The 22,211-nt window shown below is 41.5% G+C and overlaps 1 protein-coding gene across 3 annotated transcripts in view; it reads left to right on the top strand.

Moving 5' to 3' along the window:
* Window positions 1-22,211, top strand: part of LOC124118200 (dynein axonemal heavy chain 12-like) — a 111,812-nt gene that overhangs the window by 17,138 nt on the left and 72,463 nt on the right. For 2 of the 3 annotated variants that reach the window (XM_046480319.2, XM_046480320.2), the window contains exons 11-22: window positions 1,141-1,232; window positions 4,996-5,174; window positions 5,427-5,562; window positions 6,345-6,470; window positions 6,586-6,792; window positions 7,353-7,474; window positions 8,744-9,017; window positions 9,432-9,617; window positions 12,463-12,663; window positions 15,716-15,910; window positions 16,571-16,692; window positions 17,125-17,407. In XM_046480319.2, coding sequence (XP_046336275.1) covers window positions 1,141-1,232; window positions 4,996-5,174; window positions 5,427-5,562; window positions 6,345-6,470; window positions 6,586-6,792; window positions 7,353-7,474; window positions 8,744-9,017; window positions 9,432-9,617; window positions 12,463-12,663; window positions 15,716-15,910; window positions 16,571-16,692; window positions 17,125-17,407 — 2,123 coding nt within the window. Of the gene's footprint in view, window positions 1-145; window positions 167-1,140; window positions 1,233-4,995; window positions 5,175-5,426; window positions 5,563-6,344; window positions 6,471-6,585; window positions 6,793-7,352; window positions 7,475-8,743; window positions 9,018-9,431; window positions 9,618-12,462; window positions 12,664-15,715; window positions 15,911-16,570; window positions 16,693-17,124; window positions 17,408-22,211 lie in introns of all 3 variants that reach the window. The other variant, XM_046480317.2, reaches the window with a different exon arrangement.

Genomic DNA, 22,211 nt, shown 5'->3' with positions numbered 1-22,211 from the left:
TGATGTAATCCAAATATGCAGTTTGTTGTTTATGATATGTGTTTTTTTTTCTACAAATGTCCTGAGGTACAATTGACATTTCAACTGTGCATATTTTTTTGAAGATTTTCAAGAATTATTCTTATATTCCTGTTATTACTATAAGTGAGAGGAGATTTTACCACCAGTAAGTATGAAGTCACACTTGGACAATGGAGACTGTCTCACTCTTTACTCTTAGTATAGTCTTATACTATTTTCTGACAAACTGTTTGATTCCAAAACTGAAATAGGCTGAATGATGATGCATTCTACTCACCATATCTCTAGCATGAATATCACAACTCAGTCTTTATCTATATATGCAATGGCCATGTTAATTGCTTGCCAGATTTCTGTTGTATCTTGGCCACGATGTTTATGATATTTCTCACTCAGTGCACATTTGTTTGCCAGACATGATAAATGGTTATGCCATAGTTATCAGATTTATGTATTTGGGATGTTTTGTTGAATGTGGTGTATATTTCTATAAAATACATGCTGTAATGTTAGAAAATTGTTATCATGGAATGATCAATATTTGAAAGCACTTTATTTTCAAATGTGTTTTATTTTTCATAAGAATTTGTAATTCCTAGTTATGCATTCAGTAGAGCAAAGAACTGAACAAGACTGATAGTTGACTGTAGTGGTGCCTCACGTCTGTGTGATGGCCGTATTCTCACTATATACCACAGTTTCCTGTCAGCAGTTGGTGACTTGTGTATGGTAGTAATAGCCCATCAATAAAATACCAGTTTCAGTATCACGATGAAGATAGGTCATATTAAGCCTTTGAGTGAACTTTTAAAGCACTGTTAAACCCTCACTACAAATAAGGTTTTAAATATTATTAATGTATGTATAAAACACAATTGTATGTTTTTATGGAATAACACAGGAGACAACAATTGACATATTTCATACCACTCCATCTGTCATTACTTGATATTCAACAGTTTTAAGGCTATGTATGTAGTTACATGTATTTCAATTGGTTATATGTCAGGGTCACGTAGAGTGGATTTAACTGTCTTTAACTGTGCAAGGGAGTGTTAGTTAACAGTCTGCCCTATACGTGGAAGTGTTGACGTCAGGGTACTCATGGTGTTGTTTCAGTTGACCGGTATGACTACATTGTGAATGGCACTGCTCTGAAAGAGATCCATGCCTACATGGCTGAGGAACACACGTTTGCTGAATACACAGAGGTGAGTGTCACCCAAGCAGAGTTGCCATTATTATGCCTCAAAGTGAGATTGACCAATCATGCAGAGAGCAGAATTACTAACCCCACATGAGCCTGTATACCGTCAGTAAAAATCCAAGATTTGAGACCATATACCGTCAGTAACAGCCATTTTGGAATTTCCAACACCCACCTAACATATTTCACATGGAAATTCTGGTACTAAGATTTGTTATTTGACACTGTTTTGTGTTTTACTGTCATTAATTGTGATGTGCAAGGACATTAATCTGTTTTTAACACAAGACCAAATAGCGTCCATTCCAATTTGGAATGAACGTTGGAATGCTTTGGAAAGATCGCTCATTCCAAACTTTCCAAAGCTTGGAAAGATCGATCTTTCCAGAAAATCCAAAATTGGAATGGCAACATTTCCAAACATATTTCCAACACTGAAAATGTTTGGAATTGTTTGGAAATATGGTTAGAAGGAACAAGTTAAAATATGTTTTATCAGTAATTTGAACAATAAAAAGACTATGAATTAGGGGCTTTAGGGGTTGCTTATATAGTAATTTTGAAATTTTGAGATTTGGAAAGAATGCCAAGAGTGGGTGGGGGACGAACTAAGGGAGCTGTGTGTGTTGGGTGGTTGTTAGATAAGGTAGTTTTTTATTATTTTATTTGGGGTTTAAAATGCCACTAATTAGTCCTGTTTTAATTAGGTATAAACCTAAGGCTTTGAATTTTTCTAATTTATTTTGTGGATTTAGGATTGATTCTAGTGTAAGTCCGGTTTTAAGATTTAGGGTGGTCTATAGTGTTGTTCGGTGTGTTTGGTAGTGTGTGCAGTGAATGAGTACAAGTTCTGGTGTTTCTTGTTGTTTGCAATGTGGGCAGTTTCCTGTTGTGTGTAGATTAGCTATTTTACGGTGATTATTTAGTTTGGTGTGGCCTGTTTGTAGTTTAGTAATTATTCTGTCGATTTTTTTGGATGGGTGTAGTATTTTTGGTTTATTTAGGTTTTTTTTGAGTACTTTCCTGATTTGGCTATTTAAGTTTTGGTATATATTTTGCCATTTTTTGTTGATTTTTTGTTTAGTGAGACTTTTGATTTCTGATTTTGAGCTGGGTAAGTTTAAGCTGGGAGTTAAAGGGATAATTTTGCTGCTTTGTCTGCCTTTTCATTTCCAAAGATTCCTACGTGGGCGGGGGTCCAAATGACCTCTATTTGTTTACCTGCCCTAGTTAAGTTGTTTGAGCTATTGAGTATTTGATTTATTAGTTTGGGGTGGTTTTTAGTGTTTTTATTTTTGAGGGCTTGTAGTCCACTGAGGGAGTCGGTTAGGATGAGGATTTTTTGTTGTTTTTTAGATTGCTGATTGTGTAGTGCTGAGACAACTACTGACTGATATAGAAGATTTAACGTGCGCTTTCCGACTGCAGCGTATTTCGCACACGGGCCTGGCCAGACCATTTAGTGTATTCCGAGAAGGGTGAAAGTGGTGTGTGCAACCCAAGAGGGGGCTTTTAGGGGTTGCTTATATTGAATTTTTGAGATTTTTAAATTTGGAATAAATGCCGAGGTGGGTGGAGGAGGGAACTAAGGGAGCCGGGTGAGGTGGGTGTTTGTTATGTTTATTGGATTTTGGATTGGTAGATTAATTAGTTTTTAGATGCGCTTAATTAGGCCTGTTTTGATTAGGAATACGCCTAGGGCCTTGAAGTTTTCTAGTTTATTTTGAGGGTTTAGTATTTCATCTAGAGTAGGAACCTTATTTAGATTGAGGGTGGTTTGTAGTGTGTTTCTGTGTGTTTGGTAGTGGGTGCAGTGGATGAGTGCGTGTTCTGTGGTTTCGGGTTGTTTGCAGTGGGGGCAGTTGCCTGTGGTGTGTCTTTTAAGTTTTTTTAGGTGGTTATTAAGGTTTGTGTGTCCTGTTTTGAGTTTTGTAAATAATCTGTCAATTTTTTTAGAGGGGTGTAGGATTTTAGGTTTGGCTAGTGGTTTTCTGAGCACTTTTTTGATTTGGCTATTTGAGTTTTGATATTGATTATGCCATTTTTTGGTTATTTTTTGTTTGTTTACACTTTTAATTTCTGATTTTGAGATGGGTAGGTTTAGGCTTATATCTGGTATTTTAAGAGATAATTTAGCTGCTTTATCGGCACTTTCGTTGCCGTAAATTCCTACGTGGGCGGGGATCCACAAGAAGGTTATTTGTTTGCCTGCTTTTGTTAGGTCGTTGGAGCTTTTAAGTATTTGGTTTATTAATTTAGGTCGTTTTTGGTAATTTTGTTTTGGAGGGCTTGTAGTCCACTAAGGGAGTCAGTGAGAATTAGGATTTTGTTGTTGTTTTTAGACTGTTGGTTATGCAGGGCTGAGGCCATGCCCATAAGTTCGGCCGTGAATATAGATTGGTTGTTAGGGAGTCGGTAAGATTGTGTGGATATAACTGGTTGTGTGGTATGGACTCTGAAGCCTGTGTGGTTGGAGATCAGGTCTGAAGATCCGTCAGTGTATATGTGACACCCATTTGGCCAATTTTCGTGTATGTATGCAAGTGTGGTGGTTTAAGCTATGTTTGGGTCGGTTTGGTTATTTATTTGGTTAGCTAGCGTTGTGTCTATTTTGTGTATTTTGAGTTTAGGGGTGAAGATATTTGATTTTTTGCAGTTTTTTTTAAGATTTTGAGTTTGGTGTTCATTGAGGTAGTTAGTTATTCTTTGGGATATTGGGGTGAGTAAGGGGTGTTTGCGAGCTAGAGTTTGGTTTCTTGGGCTTATGTTTTGGTTAATTATGAGACAACTAATAGGTCTCAAGATTAAGTATTCGGCTGGATGGCAGCTGCCATTTAATTACAAAACTGACAGTCGTCTAGACGGCTCACATGTAAGTGTGCCAAACTGTGCCTAAGATCATAAAATGGACAATCTTTGGTAACATCTAATTTATTGTTGTCTCACGCTAGAGCTGTGAATAATTCTGTTCATTGAACAATTGGAATTCAGGAAGTTATCAATAATTGTTTTACTTAACATAAGATAAGATAAGTTGTTTACAACATAATATTATGATGTCAGGACATACTACAGTCAAAACCATATATTTTAAAATCAATTTAATGACAGACTATGATTTCCAAGTCCCGATTAGCAAATCAATGAGGTATCAGTTTCACCACATGTGCACAGACCGCCTATACTTATATATATATTTTTCATAACTATTCTCCAGTTAAAGTCCTATCCTCTCATCAAAAAATCTGTGAGAGTGATCATCATTAACGAAATTCATTCTCGTCAAAGAATACAGAACAAAGGAAGAATCAGATGCATACATTTATTGCCATGCTTCATTCATCACGAAGTAGATTTACAGACATTTGTGAATAGCACTTAAACTGTGATAATGAATTTTACCATTGTCCATATTATATTATAAATATTAACCATAATATGGATTTCCGAATATATAAACGACTCCAAACGTTGATATTTCAGACAAAAACAAAGTCAGCCGTCTTTTAACGTTCAAGGGAAAAGGGTTTGCTTTCACAATTGAACATTTGTTTTCACCAAAGGACAATCAAATCAAGCCAAAAACAGTAAAAATACACATATATGGTTAGCGACTAGTGCACATATTAGTTTTATGAAATCTGTTATTTCTAACCTTATGGATCATATTTATTGTGATTATTGCCATGATTATGAGGGTTATCATTATTGGATATAATGTGTTGTTTTTAAGAAGCCTAAGAAAGATCCTGGTGTTATGTTTGCAGCAAATTGAGAAGTTCCGTAACCTGGCCAGTGAGATCATGGGACTTCCAAGCATCGAGCATTTCGCTATTATCCGCCTCGACTGTGAAGATCTGAAGCGGGGCTTGGCAGAAGCTGCTCGAGGATTGGCTGATGAGTTGTTGAGTCGTGTTTCTGCAGATCATCGGTCGGAGAATGAGAGGTAGATTTACTACATAGGTGTTAAAGTTGGTGTTTTTTATTAACTCTTAATGGTTGTTAGTGATTGTTGATCATGAACTAACATATGACATGTATCGCCATACCCAGTATCTTAGTACCTTCAGGTGTTGTTTTTTTATTCTGTCAATATGTGAAAGCTTACAGAAATAGCCAACTCAATCCAATAAACACAAAAGATGAGAGTAGAAAACACATAGATGGTGTCTGATAGGTAATTGACAATTTCCCTCAGTATCTGCAAGGAGTTCCATACTATGAAAGAGCGAGCCCTGCGGCAGCCAGAGACCAGTGAGGATCTCATGGACATGGTGTCGTTTGTGGAGAAGGCTCGTACAATGGGCATGATCAAACTCAATGAAAGGATCAAGGTGAGTGCTGCTGTCAAAAGCTCACAGGTGTCATACTTATGTAGCTACATTTATGTCACAATACCGCAACGGGTCTTATTTCTAATGTTCAAAATGAAAACACCAATGCTTGTATGAAATTTCCATTAATATCACCTTGTATTACCACTTCAATTTGGAATTGTCTATCCTAAAAAAAGAAAATCCACATAAAACACAAATTTTTTAACTTATCCTGCATTACTCCTTAATGGATTTACTGCATGTTCTTGACAGAAAGAAGAGCTGTGAGAGGTCTTGCTGAAGAAGTTCCAACTGGTTGTGTGGCTAAACCTGTCACACAGCTCAAGTGATGTGTGATAGGATAAGCCTCACAACCAGTTGGAACAACTTCTTCTTAAGAAAGACCTCTCACAGCTCTTCTTTTTGTCAAGAACAAGCAGTAAATGCATTGAGGAGTAATGCGGGATAAGTATTCTAATATTAAAAATATCTGGATTTGACTAGTACACCCTTTGTGATGTAGATGCGCTCAGAAACAAAAAGGTGTATAAATGTCCACAACATATATAGCACATTCTTTATTATTTTCCATTCAGAGCTGCCTGTTTATGTTTGTGAGGTACAGAAATCAGATAATCTGCTTTTGAAGCCTAGAAGCTGATTGGCTGAATAGAACTTCTCCTGAAGTGACCACCTATGGAGTGTTTGTAGGATCCTAGCTTGGCTTTCAGATAGGCTAATTGTGTAAAGAAATTATTCCTATTCTATGTTATTGTTTTATGTGCTTTGTAACCATACAGGAATCTAAAGACCGCCTTGCGTATCTCATAGACGTGTTCATGTTTACGCCTGAAGATATTGAGCTCAACTGTGAGGTGCTTACCTGGCCAACAAGAATCAACCCTGTCTTTGATTCCAATGATGAGGTATGTTTCATATTGTTTTCATAGAAGACTTTAGGTAAACCTTGATTTCAGTACATGTGATCTGCGATGCATCTAGCTTTGTCTTTACATTCTTGGCTGACTTTTCTTTCCTCAGCTTGTGGAGAGTTCCAAACAGAAGGGAGAGAAGCAGCTACTGGAGAAGAGAGAGAGGGTGATGATTGAGCTGGAGAAGCTACGACAGCGTGTCGATGAGTTCAACGAGAATGGTGAGCTGGACATGATGCAGCAGTATGTGGCGGATGTGCGCGGTGTGCAGCGCCGCCTGGTGGATGTGCAGGAACAGATCACCTGGATCAATAAGGTATCTCTAGTTGTCCTTACCTTTGTAAAAATGTTCATGAAGTTTCGCTGCCATTGTTCATGTGAAAGACAGCTTCAAGGGGTCTGAGCCATATCAGGCCCCTTATTTCCCTGTGTTATAACATTGGACTAAGTTGGAGATCAGGTGGTTACAATGTGTGCCCTGGCTGTGTGTCTGTGATAGAGTGGAGTGTTGCTCACGCTGACAACCACTAGTGTCCCAGACTTGTAGGCTGGTAAAGCCATGATAGTACTAACTGTGGCACAGATCAACAAGCACTGACTGTGTGTCTGTGATGGAGTGGAGTGTTGCTCACGCTGACAACCACTAGTGTCCCAGACTTGTAGGCTGGTAAAGCCATGATAGTACTAACTGTGGCACAGATCAACAAGCACTGACTGTGTGTCTGTGATAGAGTGGAGTGTTGCTCACGCTGACAACCACTAGTGTCCCAGACTTGTAGGCTGGTAAAGCCATGATAGTACTAACTGTGGCACAGATCAACAAGCACTAACTGTGTGTCATTGACTAGAGTTTCACTGCTTCCCTGTGTTCTCCAGGAGGAAGTGCTCTTCAAGTACCCAGTGACCACCTACCCAGATGTTGACGAGATCTCCTCATCACTTGACCCCTTCCAGAGGCTTTTCAATGTTGTACTCAAATGGCAGAGGGCAGAGAAGAGGTGAGTAGTGAAGTGACAGCTCTGTCTTTATTTTATTTCAATGTTAGTTGCAAATAAGCAATCATGACATCTTTCCTAATGCTAGAAACTGAGAGACAACTTTGTTTTGTCAGTGATTAGATGGGTAGCCAAGCGGTAAATGTCATGATTGGAACAACAGATCCAACTGTCGCAATGAATCCCTTATTGTGTAGACTTGTACATTTTGTATTCTCTGTTCAGGATCTATTTTTTTTTTTTTTTTTTTGGTATCGATATCTTTTCCCAGAGTAGAGTAATACATGCCGTATATTTGAAATTAAAACCAAAACAAAACAATTGAAACTTCACCTTACACCAAATTCGACCATGAATTTGGAAATTACTCAATTCTGATCGGTCAATCAGAGGTTGTCAAATCACAATGAACCCCCCCTCTGATTGAAACAACTGATTTGACAGCCGCATCACCACCGAAGCTAATATTTATAGAATAGTACTTCTTTTTCAAACATTGTCGATAGGCATATTCAAATAATTATATGTACAATTGTAGGTTACAAAATGCAAAGTTAGAAATATACAAAGAGAATGTATTTCAAGTTTTGGGGACAACAGAGAGCTTGGAATTTATGACTGTGGTGTCATTTCTTCTGCATCACAATGAGCAATATAACGTCATCATGGACATACGATGTAGATCAAAACCTTTGCAAGGCTTGCTTAGATTTCTTTAGGGGTGCCCACCTCATGCCACCTTACCTAGTTGCTGTGCTATATGCTTTCAATGCCTATCATTTGTTCGAGTGAAGTATTACAATGTAAACAAACTGCTTGAGCATATACAGCGCCATGTTTCATTTAAAAGCTGTAGTCGGTGATTCCGTGATTCAGATCGACAACCCACTCAACACTGGACTAAACCCACTCAATATATTTGCTAACACCAAAGATTTCACGTAATGTTTAGAGATGTTAGAATAGAGATTAACATACTGTGTTTTCAATGTAGAGCTTGGTTACCTGTAGATTACCCTGCTAAATATAAGATTTGAAACCTCAAGCTGCGCATTCGTTTCAAAATTCAATTTGGACCAGTTAAATCTACTAGTAACCTATAGCTCTACATTGAAAACACACTATGTTTTTTCCTAAATATTTACTGATCATGCTGGAGGAAATTCTCTTCAAGAGTATAATAAGCACTGGAGGTTATGCTTGGCCTCCCCTATTGATGTTGGTGGGATAGTGTTGTTACTGCCAAGGACTGACAGTTGGTGTATGCTGCAGATGGATGGATGGAGCCTTCCTGGAACTGAACTCAGAGGCAGTGGAGGGCGAGGTAGATGAGTACTGGAGGGAGACCTACAAGATACAGAAGGTCTTCAACCAGAAAGTAAAGAAGATGCAGATGGAGAGGGATGAGCTTGAGAGAGAGAGGAAGAAGAAGCGGCGCACGGCTGAGGATGGGGGTGACGAGGCCAAGGATGATGGTGGTGAGTTCCACCCACCACAGTCTCTGGCCGTCTGCAACACCGTCATGGACAATATGAAGGACTTCAAGGTAGGAAAGCAAGATCATTGTATGTTAAATCACTACTGTATGTTTTTTTGGTGTAACTTAGAAATATAAATAGTTTATCCATCAATTATCCCAGTGGCATAGATATATATTCACCAAAGTTCTACTATAACATGCTGTTAGTTTTGTTTCATAACTTAACCGTAATTTTGTGTGATAACATTAATGTAATTTTGTTTCATAACTTTACTGTACTGTACTGACTTTTGTTTAAAATGTCTAAAGCAGTTGTAAGCAGCAGGTATCAGTATTTGGTCAAATCAGTATGTTCAAGGATCAGAAATGTATGTATAGGTTTTATCAATTTATATGTTTGATTTCTTTCTACTACTATTTGTATGATTTCCCCAGAAGGTGTGACTACTGTTGATTGTTAAAGATCTGATTTACTTACAGGAGTTCATCCCTGTAATCAGCATCATGTGCAACCCTGGTGTGCGGACACGCCATTGGAAGCAGATGTCAGACATAGCTGGCTTTGACCTCACCCCAGACTCTGGTTCAACACTTAGGAAGGTCCTCAAACTGAACCTTGACCCTTACATGGAGCAGTTTGAACAGATATCTGGAGCTGCATCCAAGGTAGGGTGACTTCACATTAACATGGCCTAACCGAGAGAGCTCTGCTCTGACGATTCACCCTAGAATTGTAACAGCTAAAAAAAAGTATATCTCAACAATTCTTCACTTATGCCATGAGTTAGTTGCTTTCACCACAAAACTACCAGGTACTTATCTACACAGTTAAATCTATAATGTTTTGTGTGATTAAACATATTGCTGTGTTGTTAAACCTTGAATGCTATGAGGCAAAACCTTTATGTTGTTAAACTGTGAATGCTGTGATGTTGAACTTTGAATGCTATGTGGTTGAACCTTGAATGCTATGTGGCTGAACCATGAATGCAATGTGGCTAAACTTGAGTACAATGTGGCTGAACCATGAATACTATGTGATTAAACCTTGAATGCTATGTGGTTGAACCTTGAGTACAGTGTGGCCGAACCTTGAATGCTATGTGGTTTAACCTTTAGAGCTCTGTGGTTGAACTTTGAATGCTATGTGGCTGAACCTTGAGTACTGTGTGGTTGAACCTTGAATGCTATTTTTGAACCTTGAATGCTATGTGGCTGAACCTTGAAATCTATGTGGCTGAACCTTAAATGCTATGTGGCTGAACCTTGAATTCTATATGGCTGAACCTTGAGTACAGTGTGGCTGAACCATGAATACTATATGGTTAAACCTTGAATGCTATGTGGTTGAACCTTGAATGCTATGTGGTTGAACCTTGAATACTAAGTGGTTGAACCTTGAGTACAGTGTGGCTGAACCTTGAATGCTATGTGGTTTAACCTTTAGAGCTCTGTGGTTGAACTTTGAATGCTATGTGGCTGAACCTTGAGTACTGTGTGGTTGAACCTTGAATGCTATGTTTGAACCTTGAATGCTATGTGGCTGAACCTTGAAATCTATGTGGCTGAACCTTAAATGCTATGTGGCTGAACCTTGAATTCTATATGGCTGAACCTTGAGTACAATGTGGCTGAATCATGAATACGATATGGTTAAACCTTGAATGCTATGTGGTTGAACCTTGAATGCTATGTGGTTGAACCTTGAATGCAATATGGTTGAACCTAGAATGCTGTGTGGTAGACCTTTGAATGCTATGTGGTTGAACCGTGAATGCTGGGTGGTTGAACCTTGAATGTTGTGTGGTTGAACCTAGAATGCTGTGTGGTTGAACCTTAAGAGCTCTGTGGTTGAATGGTGAATGCTATGTGGTTGAATGGTGAATGCTATGTGGTTGAACCTTGAATGCTATGTGGCTGAACCTTGAATGCTATGTGTCTAAACTTGAGTACAATGTGGCTGAACCATGAATACTATGTGATTAAACCTTGAATGCTATGTGGTTGAACCTTGAGTACAGTGTGGCCAAACCTTGAATGCTATGTGGTTTAACCTTTAGACCTCTGTGGTTGAACTTTGAATGCTATGTGGCTGAACCTTGAGTACTGTGTGGTTGAACCTTGAATGCTATGTTTGAACCTTGAATGCTATGTGGCTGAACCTTGAAATCTATGTGGCTGAACCTTAAATGCTATGTGGCTGAACCTTGAATTCTATATGGCTGAACCTTGAGTACAATGTGGCTGAATCATGAATACGATATGGTTAAACCTTGAATGCTATGTGGTTGAACGGTGAATGCTATGTGGTTGAACCTTGAATACTAAGTGGTTAAACTGTGAATGCTCTGTGGTTGAACCTTGAATGCAATATGGTTGAACCTAGAATGCTGTGTGGTAGACCTTTGAATGCTATGTGGTTGAACCGTGAATGCTGGGTGGTTGAACCTTGAATGTTGTGTGGTTGAACCTAGAATGCTGTGTGGTTGAACCTTAAGAGCTCTGTGGTTGAACGTTGAATGCTATGTGGTTGAACGGTGAATGCTATGTGGTTGAACCTTGAATGCTATGTGGCTGAACCTTGAATGCTATGTGTCTAAACTAGAGTACAATGTGGCTGAACCATGAATACTATGTGATTAAACCTTGAATGCTATGTGGTTGAACCTTGAGTACAGTGTGGCCGAACCTTGAATGCTGTGTGGTTTAACCTTTAGAGCTCTGTGGTTGAACTTTGAATGCTATGTGGCTGAACCTTGAGTACTGTGTGGTTGAACCTTGAATGCTATGTTTGAACCTTGAATGCTATGTGGCTGAACCTTGAATGCTATGTGGCTGAACCTTAAATGCTATGTGGCTGAACCTTGAATGCTATGTGGCTGAACCTTGAATGCTATGTGGCTGAACCTTAAATTCTATATGGCTGAACCTTGAGTACAATGTGGCTGAACCATGAATACTATATGGTTAAACCTTGAATGCTATGTGGTTGAACCTTGAATGCTATGTGGTTGAACCTTGAATACTAAGTGGTTAAACTGTGAATGCTATGTGGTTGAACCTTGAATGCAATATGGTTGAACCTAGAATGCTGTGTGGTAGACCTTTGAATGCTATGTGGTTGAACCTAGAATGCTGTGTGGTTGAACCAAGAATGCTGTGTGGTTGAACCTAGAATGCTGGGTGGTTGAACCTTGAATGTTGTGTGGTTGAACGGTGAATGCTATGTGGTTGAACCATGAATGCTATGTGGTTGAACCTTTAGAGCTCTGTGGTTGAACCTAGAATATTGTGGTTGAGCTTGAATGCTGTGTGGTTGAATCTTTACTGCACTGTGGCTGAACCTTTTGTGCTCTGTATTTCAGCCCATAGTGCTTTGAGTGCTATGTTTTTAAACCTGTATTGATAACAATGTATAATTCTATGAACATACAAGTGGATCTAGTGCAGTGCAGAAATTCTGCAGGTTGTTTATTTTACATGCAACTGTCCAACTCTATGTCCTCCACAGGAATTCTCCTTGGAGAAGGCAATGAACAAGATGATGGAAGAATGGACAGGAATCAACTTCAACCTCATTCAGTACCGGGATTCTGGTGTGTCCATCCTGGCATCCGTGGATGACATTCAGACCACGCTGGATGACCAGATCGTCAAGACACAGACTATGAGAGGCTCGCCCTTCATCAAGCCATTTGAGAAGGAAATCAAGGTAGATGGAGTTGTCTCTCCTTGCAGTGGTGATGCTGATGTCGATGGTGCTAGCACTACTGCAGACACACCTAGTGAAAACACTGACCAACACACAGAGTTTTCACATATCTGCGAAAATCCAGTTATGTAGGAAAGCCGTTCATGGATTAACACCAGCTTTAAAAAGGTCACACTTGAAGATTTCTTTATGCAATGTCTTTCACATCTGAGACATTTTCAACTCTTTGTGCTTCGACAACATAACTCTCCCAAATTCTAAGAGACCACAAATTACCAGCTGTATTCTATCAAGATTGACTCTCATTCTCTACTCCAACAATCACTTTTTGAACACACCTCCCTGCATCAGAGGACTAAGGGCAGATAACTGTGGGGTTGAAATGATACATGTTATCACAATAATGACATATAATTGATTATAAGGATTTTTACAATACATGCTACAATTTCCAAAAGTCAAAACATTAATTTTATGAAGGTGTAATCCAAAATTGTAGGGAATGACTAGAGACCTGACCAGTAGTCCTTCAACCTTTCTCCACATTCAAATGAATTGTATTTGCCGTCTACCTCTTAACCACTGTAGAATGTCCTTGTATACTCTCCATCTTGCAACATGACATGAGGAGACCCACCTGGGTGTAAACTGCCAAGTCCACTGTATCTATTGGATCACATCATTGCACTGTTTTGTGACATAGGTGAATCGCTACATTCGTACATCTATCAGCTCTTTCCATTGTTCAAAAACTGCCCCAACATAAGATGAATGCAGCCACTGTCAGGCAGGGCTTGGAGAGTGTGTTTTGTGTGTTGGGCCGAGGATGGACCTGCCAAGTCTTGCAGCTGTTTAAATACAATCTGGACATTTTAAACACTTTCCATCTGACAGTTTCAGTTCTGTGCATGTGTCAACTGGGACTACATTTATATGACACAATGACATATGTCTGTCACAGTCATATCTTTTGTAGAATGGTTTGCAGTTTGGAGGATACCATTGACATTTTGCAGCATATACAGTAACTTGTGAAATAATAATCATGAACTTTATTATCCATCAAACACCCACATACTGTCATGGTATGCCAGTATAAGCATTAAACATGGAAATCTGCAGTAAATGAATTCTTCTATGCTTGTAGGACTTGTCTTTTAGTCACAAGCTATAACATTGAATGTTGTGATGTACAGTATAGCCTTTCCGAAATGAAACCTCATGTCAGGTACATTTTGTCAAGTTGTAGCGTAACCACTGTAGGGTAATAATAAGGTAAGTTTAAAACTGATAGAACGAAGACAAATATGTTTAAGTTTAAATGTAACAATGATTATGTAAGGAACTTCTTCACTGGATGAGCTTAAACATTTATTGTTTAGTGTGAATCAATATGACAGGAATTGATCTGTAAGAGAGTGGTTGTTACAAGGTAGGATGATTATGACTATGAAAGGTTATACTGTACAGAAAATCAAAATCATTGCAACTTTTTCGAAATCAGGGTTTGATTGGTAATAGAGCGTGTTATTATTATTTATGAGTGTCTGTGATGCTATTATGACATGTATACCATTCCTACACAAAGAGGAAGATATGTTGTTATGTGGCGGCTGGTAAGGATGACCCAGGGTTGCCCTGTTAGCTCTCTGCATGACTAGCAGTAGCAGCAACATGAGCATCTCTGTCTTCAGGTCTCTGACATACAATCTAGGTAGTCTGCCAACAAGTGATGAACCTTTTTCATGACCTTTCACTCCCACTTTCTCACTCATCTTTTGATGACTCACTCACTGCCATGTCACATTTCAGGGTCCTGTGCCACAAAGCGATCTTAACGCTAGGGTTGTCAAGCTCTATGTTAAAGTATAGAAGTTACGATCCCCTCAACGCTAAGATCGTGTTGTGGAACAGGGTCCCGGCCATATCACTGCCATGTTTGAGCATCTGATCTAATGCATTCACACAAGATGCAAAGCATTTGATTCTCAATGATGTTTCAAAGACATACAAACAAACGCTGGCCTGCTTGCACCAGGAAAAATATGCAACAACTACAGTAAGAGGTGTGAGAGTTGCTATAGTCGTAGCATGGTGATTGCAAACAATACACATGATGTTCACTTATGCGATGTGCCTGTTGCTCCATGTGCTTATACGTCACTGAACACACCACTGTATTATCCATCTTTATTAACATCTCATGTATTTAACGCATGACAGTTGTCATGACATAGCAATTCTCTCTAGTGAATGTGTTAAGGTTTGCTCAATTTTGTCTAGACTTATAGTGCTACACAAGGATTAGTGGTTCGTAGAGTAGGATCACTATTTTCAGAGACTGCTACACATCCCTACCTCCATAGAAACCTTTAAGAGCTTCAGTATTAAAGTTTCCTTTTAATGGATATTTTATGATTGCTTCCTGACAATAGTATAATATATTTTTTCTATATCTTTATTAAAATATAATGAAATCTGAGGCACTTAATAAACAAACCTGTACTGCGTGCTTCTTATGCAAATCCTATGTCAATTAGTTGACTTATAGTTGATTGACCCCAGATTGTTTGATATGTCTTGTGCACCAACCTAAAATTCTTAAAATTGCTTTAAATAAATCAGATAAACATCATGCAAGGCTGTTTGTGTTTTTCCAATTGTATGACTATGTTTGAAGAAGTTTCTGAAAACAGTAAAAGTATTGTTTGTCACTAGCATGTAATTTGGACGGTATAATATATTCAAATATAAAGGGATGCTTCAAGCGATTCATCATTTCTATTTATTCTTTACATAATAACAATAGATATCAATCTATACCTTATCTGGTATTCAAACTTTGTACAGCATGCCTGTCATTTAACCTCACTATATTTACTAACAACCAATTCATCATTACCAAACCTCACGAGGTTATTTGCCTGTCATATAATTCCTTGCATATTTACAGAAATATGATTGAATCAGTTTAGCTGTGATGATACATGTATACAGATTGTTGTGTGGTAGGACGGTGTATGTTAACAAGGCATGTTGTTGGTGTGTGTAGGTGTGGGAAGAGAAACTGATGCGGACGCAGGAGACGATCGATGAGTGGCTGAAGGTGCAAGCGCAGTGGCTGTATCTGGAGCCCATCTTCTCCTCTGAGGACATCATGCAGCAGATGCCGGAGGAGGGGAGGCTGTTCCAGATGGTGGACAGAAACTGGAAGGACGTCATGAGGCACACTGTCAAGGATGCCAAGGTCAGTACCATCAACCAAGAGAATGCCCTGCCTTGAATAAACTCATCAACATGTTTGTAAAGTATGGCCCTATCCATGTCCCCCAGTTACGTCAGAAGAACGGCATTATAAAAAAAGAAATCATAAGTGATATAGCTGATAAGTAATAAGAAGAAAGTTTATGATAATGTTTGTTTGTTGTTTAACGCCACACTCAGCAATATTCCTGCATTATGACAGCGTTCTGTAAATACTCGAGTCTGGACCAGACAATCCATTGATTCATATCATGAGCATCGACCTAGCAAATGGGATACGATGACATGCATCAACCAAGTCAGCGAGCCTGACCACCCGATCCCATTAATCATGGGTTGCTGAAGACCTAATCTACCCTGGATCTTCACGGGTATTATGATAATGAATTGTTGATGTCACTAGTATAGACGTAAAGTTAACAACACTACACAGATAATCTGAGTGAAAAATGTATTTGGTGTTTGAATGTATTTCCCAACAACTTTAATTAACCAAGATGGTATCCCCAAATCTGTTCATTTTGACTTCGGTTAACAAAACAATGCTAAGACCATAAGTAGATGATGAGGTGGGTAAAAATGACACAGGATGGTGGGGCTGCATCACTTGATGTAGAGCGTGAGTGTTGCCTGTGTGCTTCAGGTGATGGCAGCTGTGGGCATGCAGGGGCTGCTGGAGAAGCTGGTGGACAGCAATGGTCTGCTGGACAAGATCAACAAGGGGCTGAATGCTTACCTGGAAAAGAAACGTCTCTTCTTCCCACGGTTAGTGTCCTACACGATGAAGCAGGTGTAGTGTCAGCCTGGGATTTATCTCTTTCTTCTTTTTTTTTAATGGATTTGTCAACATGTTGCAGATGTAATAAGTTCTGAAACAAATTAAAGGTATCTGTGTTTCTGATGCACTGCCATGCCAGAGCTGAATAGGTCCCCAACTCCCCATGTTCATCAATAGAACCAACAAATATATCGATATGGTGGTACCATTTTGACCTGGTTGAGTCATTGATTCTTGCTTACACTATCAACCACTAGGTTGCTGGTCCCATTGTAATATTGTCAAGTGAAATGGTGTACAATATTCACACCCTCACCATTTTTCCTGAATAGAATTGAAATTAGATTGAAATGATGTTTAATGAAATAATCATTGAGCCAGTTACCTCCCTTGATCATCAGATGTATCTCTTCCTTCAGATTCTTCTTCTTGTCCAATGATGAGATGCTTGAGATTCTCTCTGAGACCAAGGACCCAATGAGAGTCCAGCCACATCTGAAGAAGTGTTTTGAAGGCATTGCCAAGCTGGAGTTTGATGATAAGCTGGACATCCACGCCATGTTCTCCAGCGAGGGGGAGAAAGTGAAGTACTCCACTGCTATATCTACAGCCGAGGCGCGGGGTGCAGTGGAGAAGTGGCTACTGCAGGTCCAGAACGTCATGCTGCTGTCTGTACATGATGTCATTGCTGCTGCTGTTGAGGTGAGAATAAGATATATTTCACAATTTACATCGATCAAACAAGAAATTTTGTGTGGTTCTACACAATTTCCTTGTTTGTTGGTCAAGTGCTATTTGGGATAAGAGTCTGACACCCTGAAGATAGAAATCGGCACTCGTTATGTAGGCTGTGAGTGCTGTCACTGATTATTTTAGGGGCTCAGTTGATTGATTTAAAAGTTCATGGAAACAATACATTGAATATAGATAGACTATGAATGTTATTCAAGCATTTTTATACCCCCGACCAAAAAGGGCGAGGGTATATAATTTTACCAAGGAATTCCATCCATCCTTCTGTTCGTCCATCAAGGGACAGTTTCTTGTTCGACATATAACTTGAAGACTACTGCATAGATTCTTTTCAAACTGATGAACACTTTCTATGCCAATAGGAGAGATGCAGTGTGAAGTTTGATTTTCAATATTTGGATTTTCTGAAAAAATACAGCCATTTTCCTTTTTTGACTTTGAATATTTTTATGCAAACCTTTGTGCGACCTATAGCTTGAAAACTACTTCATGGATTCTTTTCCAATTGGGGGTACAATTTCTATACCAATAGAAAGGGTATAGTGTAAAACTTGATTTCGATAAGTGGACTTTCTTTTAGAAAATGTTGCTTTTTTATGTCAAGTGTACAATATCCTGCAAAGCTTGCCGATGACGCACCATAGCGCCTTTGGATCATGCCATTGCTAGGTTATATTGCTGTGATTTTTAAGAGACACCGGCTCAAACGTTAAGGCATCAGTATATCTCCAATATCAAAATTGTTCTCCAGATGATGTTGGAGTTAAGGTCAGTGGTTTTAGTGAGCCCTGCTCACTTTTGCCTTGTTTCCTGCTATTTCATATTCAGTAAATTTTTTAACTTATCCTGCATTACTCCGTATTGCATTTACTGCTATGTTTGACAGAGAGACGAACTGTGTGAGATCCAGCTGCTGAAGAAAGTTGTCCCAACGAGCCCAGGAGGCAGCGCCCTCTCACAGTCGGCACGTGACCCGGAAGTCATGACGTCACACCAAAAGACATAACTGCTTTGTCACCTCCACGGACGGACGTACTTTGTATCCCTTGTGGAAATTAAAGCTTATTATTTGTTTTTTATATTTTGCGTGTTTCTACATTCATTATATGCTGCTACATTGTTACCTGTTATGGGCCGTGACCTAAGGGTCTTCCCATTCGTAAATTGTAACGTTTATCGCTCGTCTGTGGCTCACGTCACAGTAATTTACGGGCGCAATGTTGTTCCCGCCATTTTGTTTTCTTTCCCGCCATTTTGGCCATTCACCACGTGGCCACGTAATGTCGTGTTCTGTGTTTTGAATTCTCTCTTTGGCTTGGGTAATACATTACATTTATGTATGTTGTTTTGGTGTGCTTAAAGCCTTGCCTTTTCGCTACCTCTCAGCGTAATTGTTTCTTCTCATAAACTTCAATATAATACGAAGTTTATGAGTTACATTATGTCTCCCGTACTCTGTGGTTTTGCCACATGGTTACGTGTTTGCTTAAGGCTTTGCCTTTTCGCTCCCTTTTAGCGTACTTGTTTATCTCATAAACTTTAATAAAATATACTGTTTTTGAGTTACTTTATGCTTCCCATACTTTGTGATTGGCCACACATTATGCTTCCCGCACTTTGTGGCTTTGCCACATAGTTATGTTTTGCTTAAATTCCAGATTTTCTGCCTCGCTGCACTTGTTTCCGCGGGAACAAATCTGGTCGGGGCCGCCCCTTTCTGCCGTGATTGTACGACGCCCTGTACTTTCACAAGGCAGTGCCGATGTTGCAGTCATTCGTCGCTGTGATCCTTCAGCTCATGCGAGTATCCAGGACACACCTCGCTCAACGTGCTCGTCGACCCCCACCTACGTTGACGGCAGCAGCGCTCAGCGGAGCTTCACGGCGGCTCCCAACGTAGAGTCTGCCTCCCATGGCACGACATACGACCGTTCACGGTCTCCTTCTCCACTGGCGGCTCCAGCGCTCCCAACGTAGAGTCTGCCTCCCATGGCACGACATACGACCGTTCACGGTCTCCTACTCCACCGGCGGCTCCAGCGCTCCCAACGTAGAGTCTGCCTCCCCTGGCACGACATACGACCGTTCACGGTCTCCAACACCGTCAACGCTGGTGTCTCCGGCGCCCCCGGCGCCTCCGATGACTCGGCGCTCCCGGCGCCTCTGATGACGCGGCGCTCCCGGCGCCTCTGATGACACGGCGCCTCTGATGACTCGGCGCCTCCGATGTCTCGGCGCTCCCGGCACCTCTGATGATGCGGCGCCTCTGATGATGCGGCGCCTCTGATGACTCGGCGCTCCCGGCGCCTCTGATGATGCGGCGCTTCCGATGACTCGGCGCCTCTGATGACTCGGCGCCGCTGATGTCTCGGCGCTCAACAAGCTTCATGACTTGTTCATGACAAGCTGATGACTTGGCGCCTCCGATGACTCGGCGCCACCGGCGCCTCTGATGACTCGGCGCCGCTTATGTCTCGGCGCCACCGGCGCCTCTGATGTCTCCGCGCTCCGGCGCCTCCGCATCCTCTGATGTCTTCGGCGCTCAACAAGCTTCAGATCAACAAGCTTTATCAAGCTCAGATCAACGAGCCGACCATCCGATCTTCTACTGCGGCTTAAGGGGCACCATCGGCAATCGCCTCCCCGGCGCCACTGCCCTCTTCTCTTGCTGCCGTCTCATAACTCGTCACACGGAGAAGCATGGTGAAACAACTGTCGCCGCTCCTTTCGCTACTCTCCCGTCGGTCTTCGGGATCGTGACTATCGTTCTACTTCCTGGGTGGAATCATTTCAACCAATAGACAGTTGGTCTGATTCAACTTGCCCACTGAGACTTTATCCATAATCCCGTCATTTAAAGCGCTATGATTCCGGAGAGATGACCTGCGGGTTTCCAATGAAACAGAGCGTCATGTGAACAGCGTCTGTATCAGATTCGACGACGACATCCACTTACAAAGAGTTTACTTCGTCGACATCGCAGACATCAACGCTGTTCTACCCTACCCTAGCGCCAGCGTTCCTGAGAGAGACTCTTCCTCGGCGCTCCCCGGGTTTTCCACGACGCCCATGGGGTTCCGTGTTTTATCGCAAAACTCGGGTACACCACTTGATCGTCTCTCACACAGTTCATTGAGGATTGTCTGTGTGTGGAGTTTGCACCTCAGTTCCGACTCCAAGGCGGTTTTCTCGGCTACTGCGCAGAGTGATTTACATGTCACGTGTCAAGTACTCGGACTGTCAACAACTCCGACCGGATTTAGGTCAACTTACCATGGCAAGGGGTGCCATGTATTTCTACAGATTGGTTTCCATGTCTACCTGTACGCTTGGTGATACCACTCAACCAGGCGCCTGTCGCAGTCCATCCATGCACGGATGTTGGAAACAATAGACCTCCTCTACCAACACGGCTGTCACGAGGAACCTTGTTTCATCAACCCTTCGCTATAAGAACGATAGCGCCTATAGGCGTTCAAGGGATGGAAAAGATCGCCTTCCTTCGTCCGGTTTGATCTTTTCGACTACAACACCTTCCTATCTTCAGCCTTGACTACCGGACACAGTGTCGATTTGATACTTAAAGTCCCTCGGCCGTCCCACTGACCCCTGTTGCATACCTGCCTCATATCGTGTTGTCGTCCTCCATCGTCACCTCGATATAAGAACAGGAGTACTTATACGCCGCTTCAGGGATGAAAACGATCTCATTACTTCGTGCAATGGCCATATTGCCTCGACTTCCTACTACCCGGTTACGTCGATGCCCCGGCGATCGATTGTGAAGCTGGTTTACTTCGTCTACTTGAGGTTGGCTCGCAGACGATCACACCTTTTTCCGAATCGTACCGACGGTACGCAATCGCAGACCCCTGTTGCTGACTACCTCCCCTGCCACCTTGTCAGTGGCTAGTGGCCCACGCCAGCCCACATTGTGACCACCTGTGATCCAGAGATCAACAACATTGGCACAGCAACAGCCTCGAGATAAATGCTTATCCAGGACGGCACTTGCTGACAGTGCATTCTCGGTCACGCCCTGTTGATCGTGTCCACTGACGACGTCACCGTAGTGTGGTGTTTGCGGACCCAGAGTTCTCGCCCCTCTCCCGGCGCCACAAACTCGACTGGCGCCCCCGAGAATCACCATCTTCGGCGTTCCAGGCGCCTCAAGCTCTCGGACGCCTCACGCTCTCCGGCGCCTCGGGCCAGACTATGTGAAACGGTCGACACCCCAACCCTAGATCTGTTTGCCTCATATCTGAATGTGGCCAGCTGTCGTCTTCCATTCCACCTGTGCCGGATACGACCGCTGTGGCAGTCGAAGCCTTCCATCGTTCCTGAGAAGGATTACGCGCGTACGCTTTTCCGACTCCGGTTCTCCCTCCCACGGTTCTTCAGAGATCCAGGCCACTCGACCCCTGCCATTGACTTTGGTCTCGCCTTATTGGTCAGCCAGAAGTTGGGTTATCGACCTCCGAAACATAGCCAGAGACAACCCCTGGAACTTCCGGTGTGGTCCAACCTTCTGCTCCATCCACACGGTCTGTTGCCACACCCTCATACCTGCATGTTATCGTCTGCACGCCTGACACACATGCAGAAAGCCAAGGGCTATTCGGCTAGAGCGACCAAGGCTATTGCTTCAGCCCACCGTCCATCTACAGGGGGACTGTATGCTGATAAATGATGCTTGTTCCAGGCATTTTGTTCTGACAAACACCAGGATCCGATGACAGCGTCACCGCAGATC

The sequence above is a fragment of the Haliotis rufescens genome, unplaced genomic scaffold, assembly GCF_023055435.1.
Source record: "Haliotis rufescens isolate VD_foot unplaced genomic scaffold, xgHalRufe1.0.p SCAF_22, whole genome shotgun sequence".
NCBI lineage: Eukaryota > Metazoa > Mollusca > Gastropoda > Lepetellida > Haliotidae > Haliotis > Haliotis rufescens.
The sequence above is the reverse complement of the archived record's forward strand: the minus strand, read 5'-3'. Positions and strand labels throughout refer to the sequence as shown.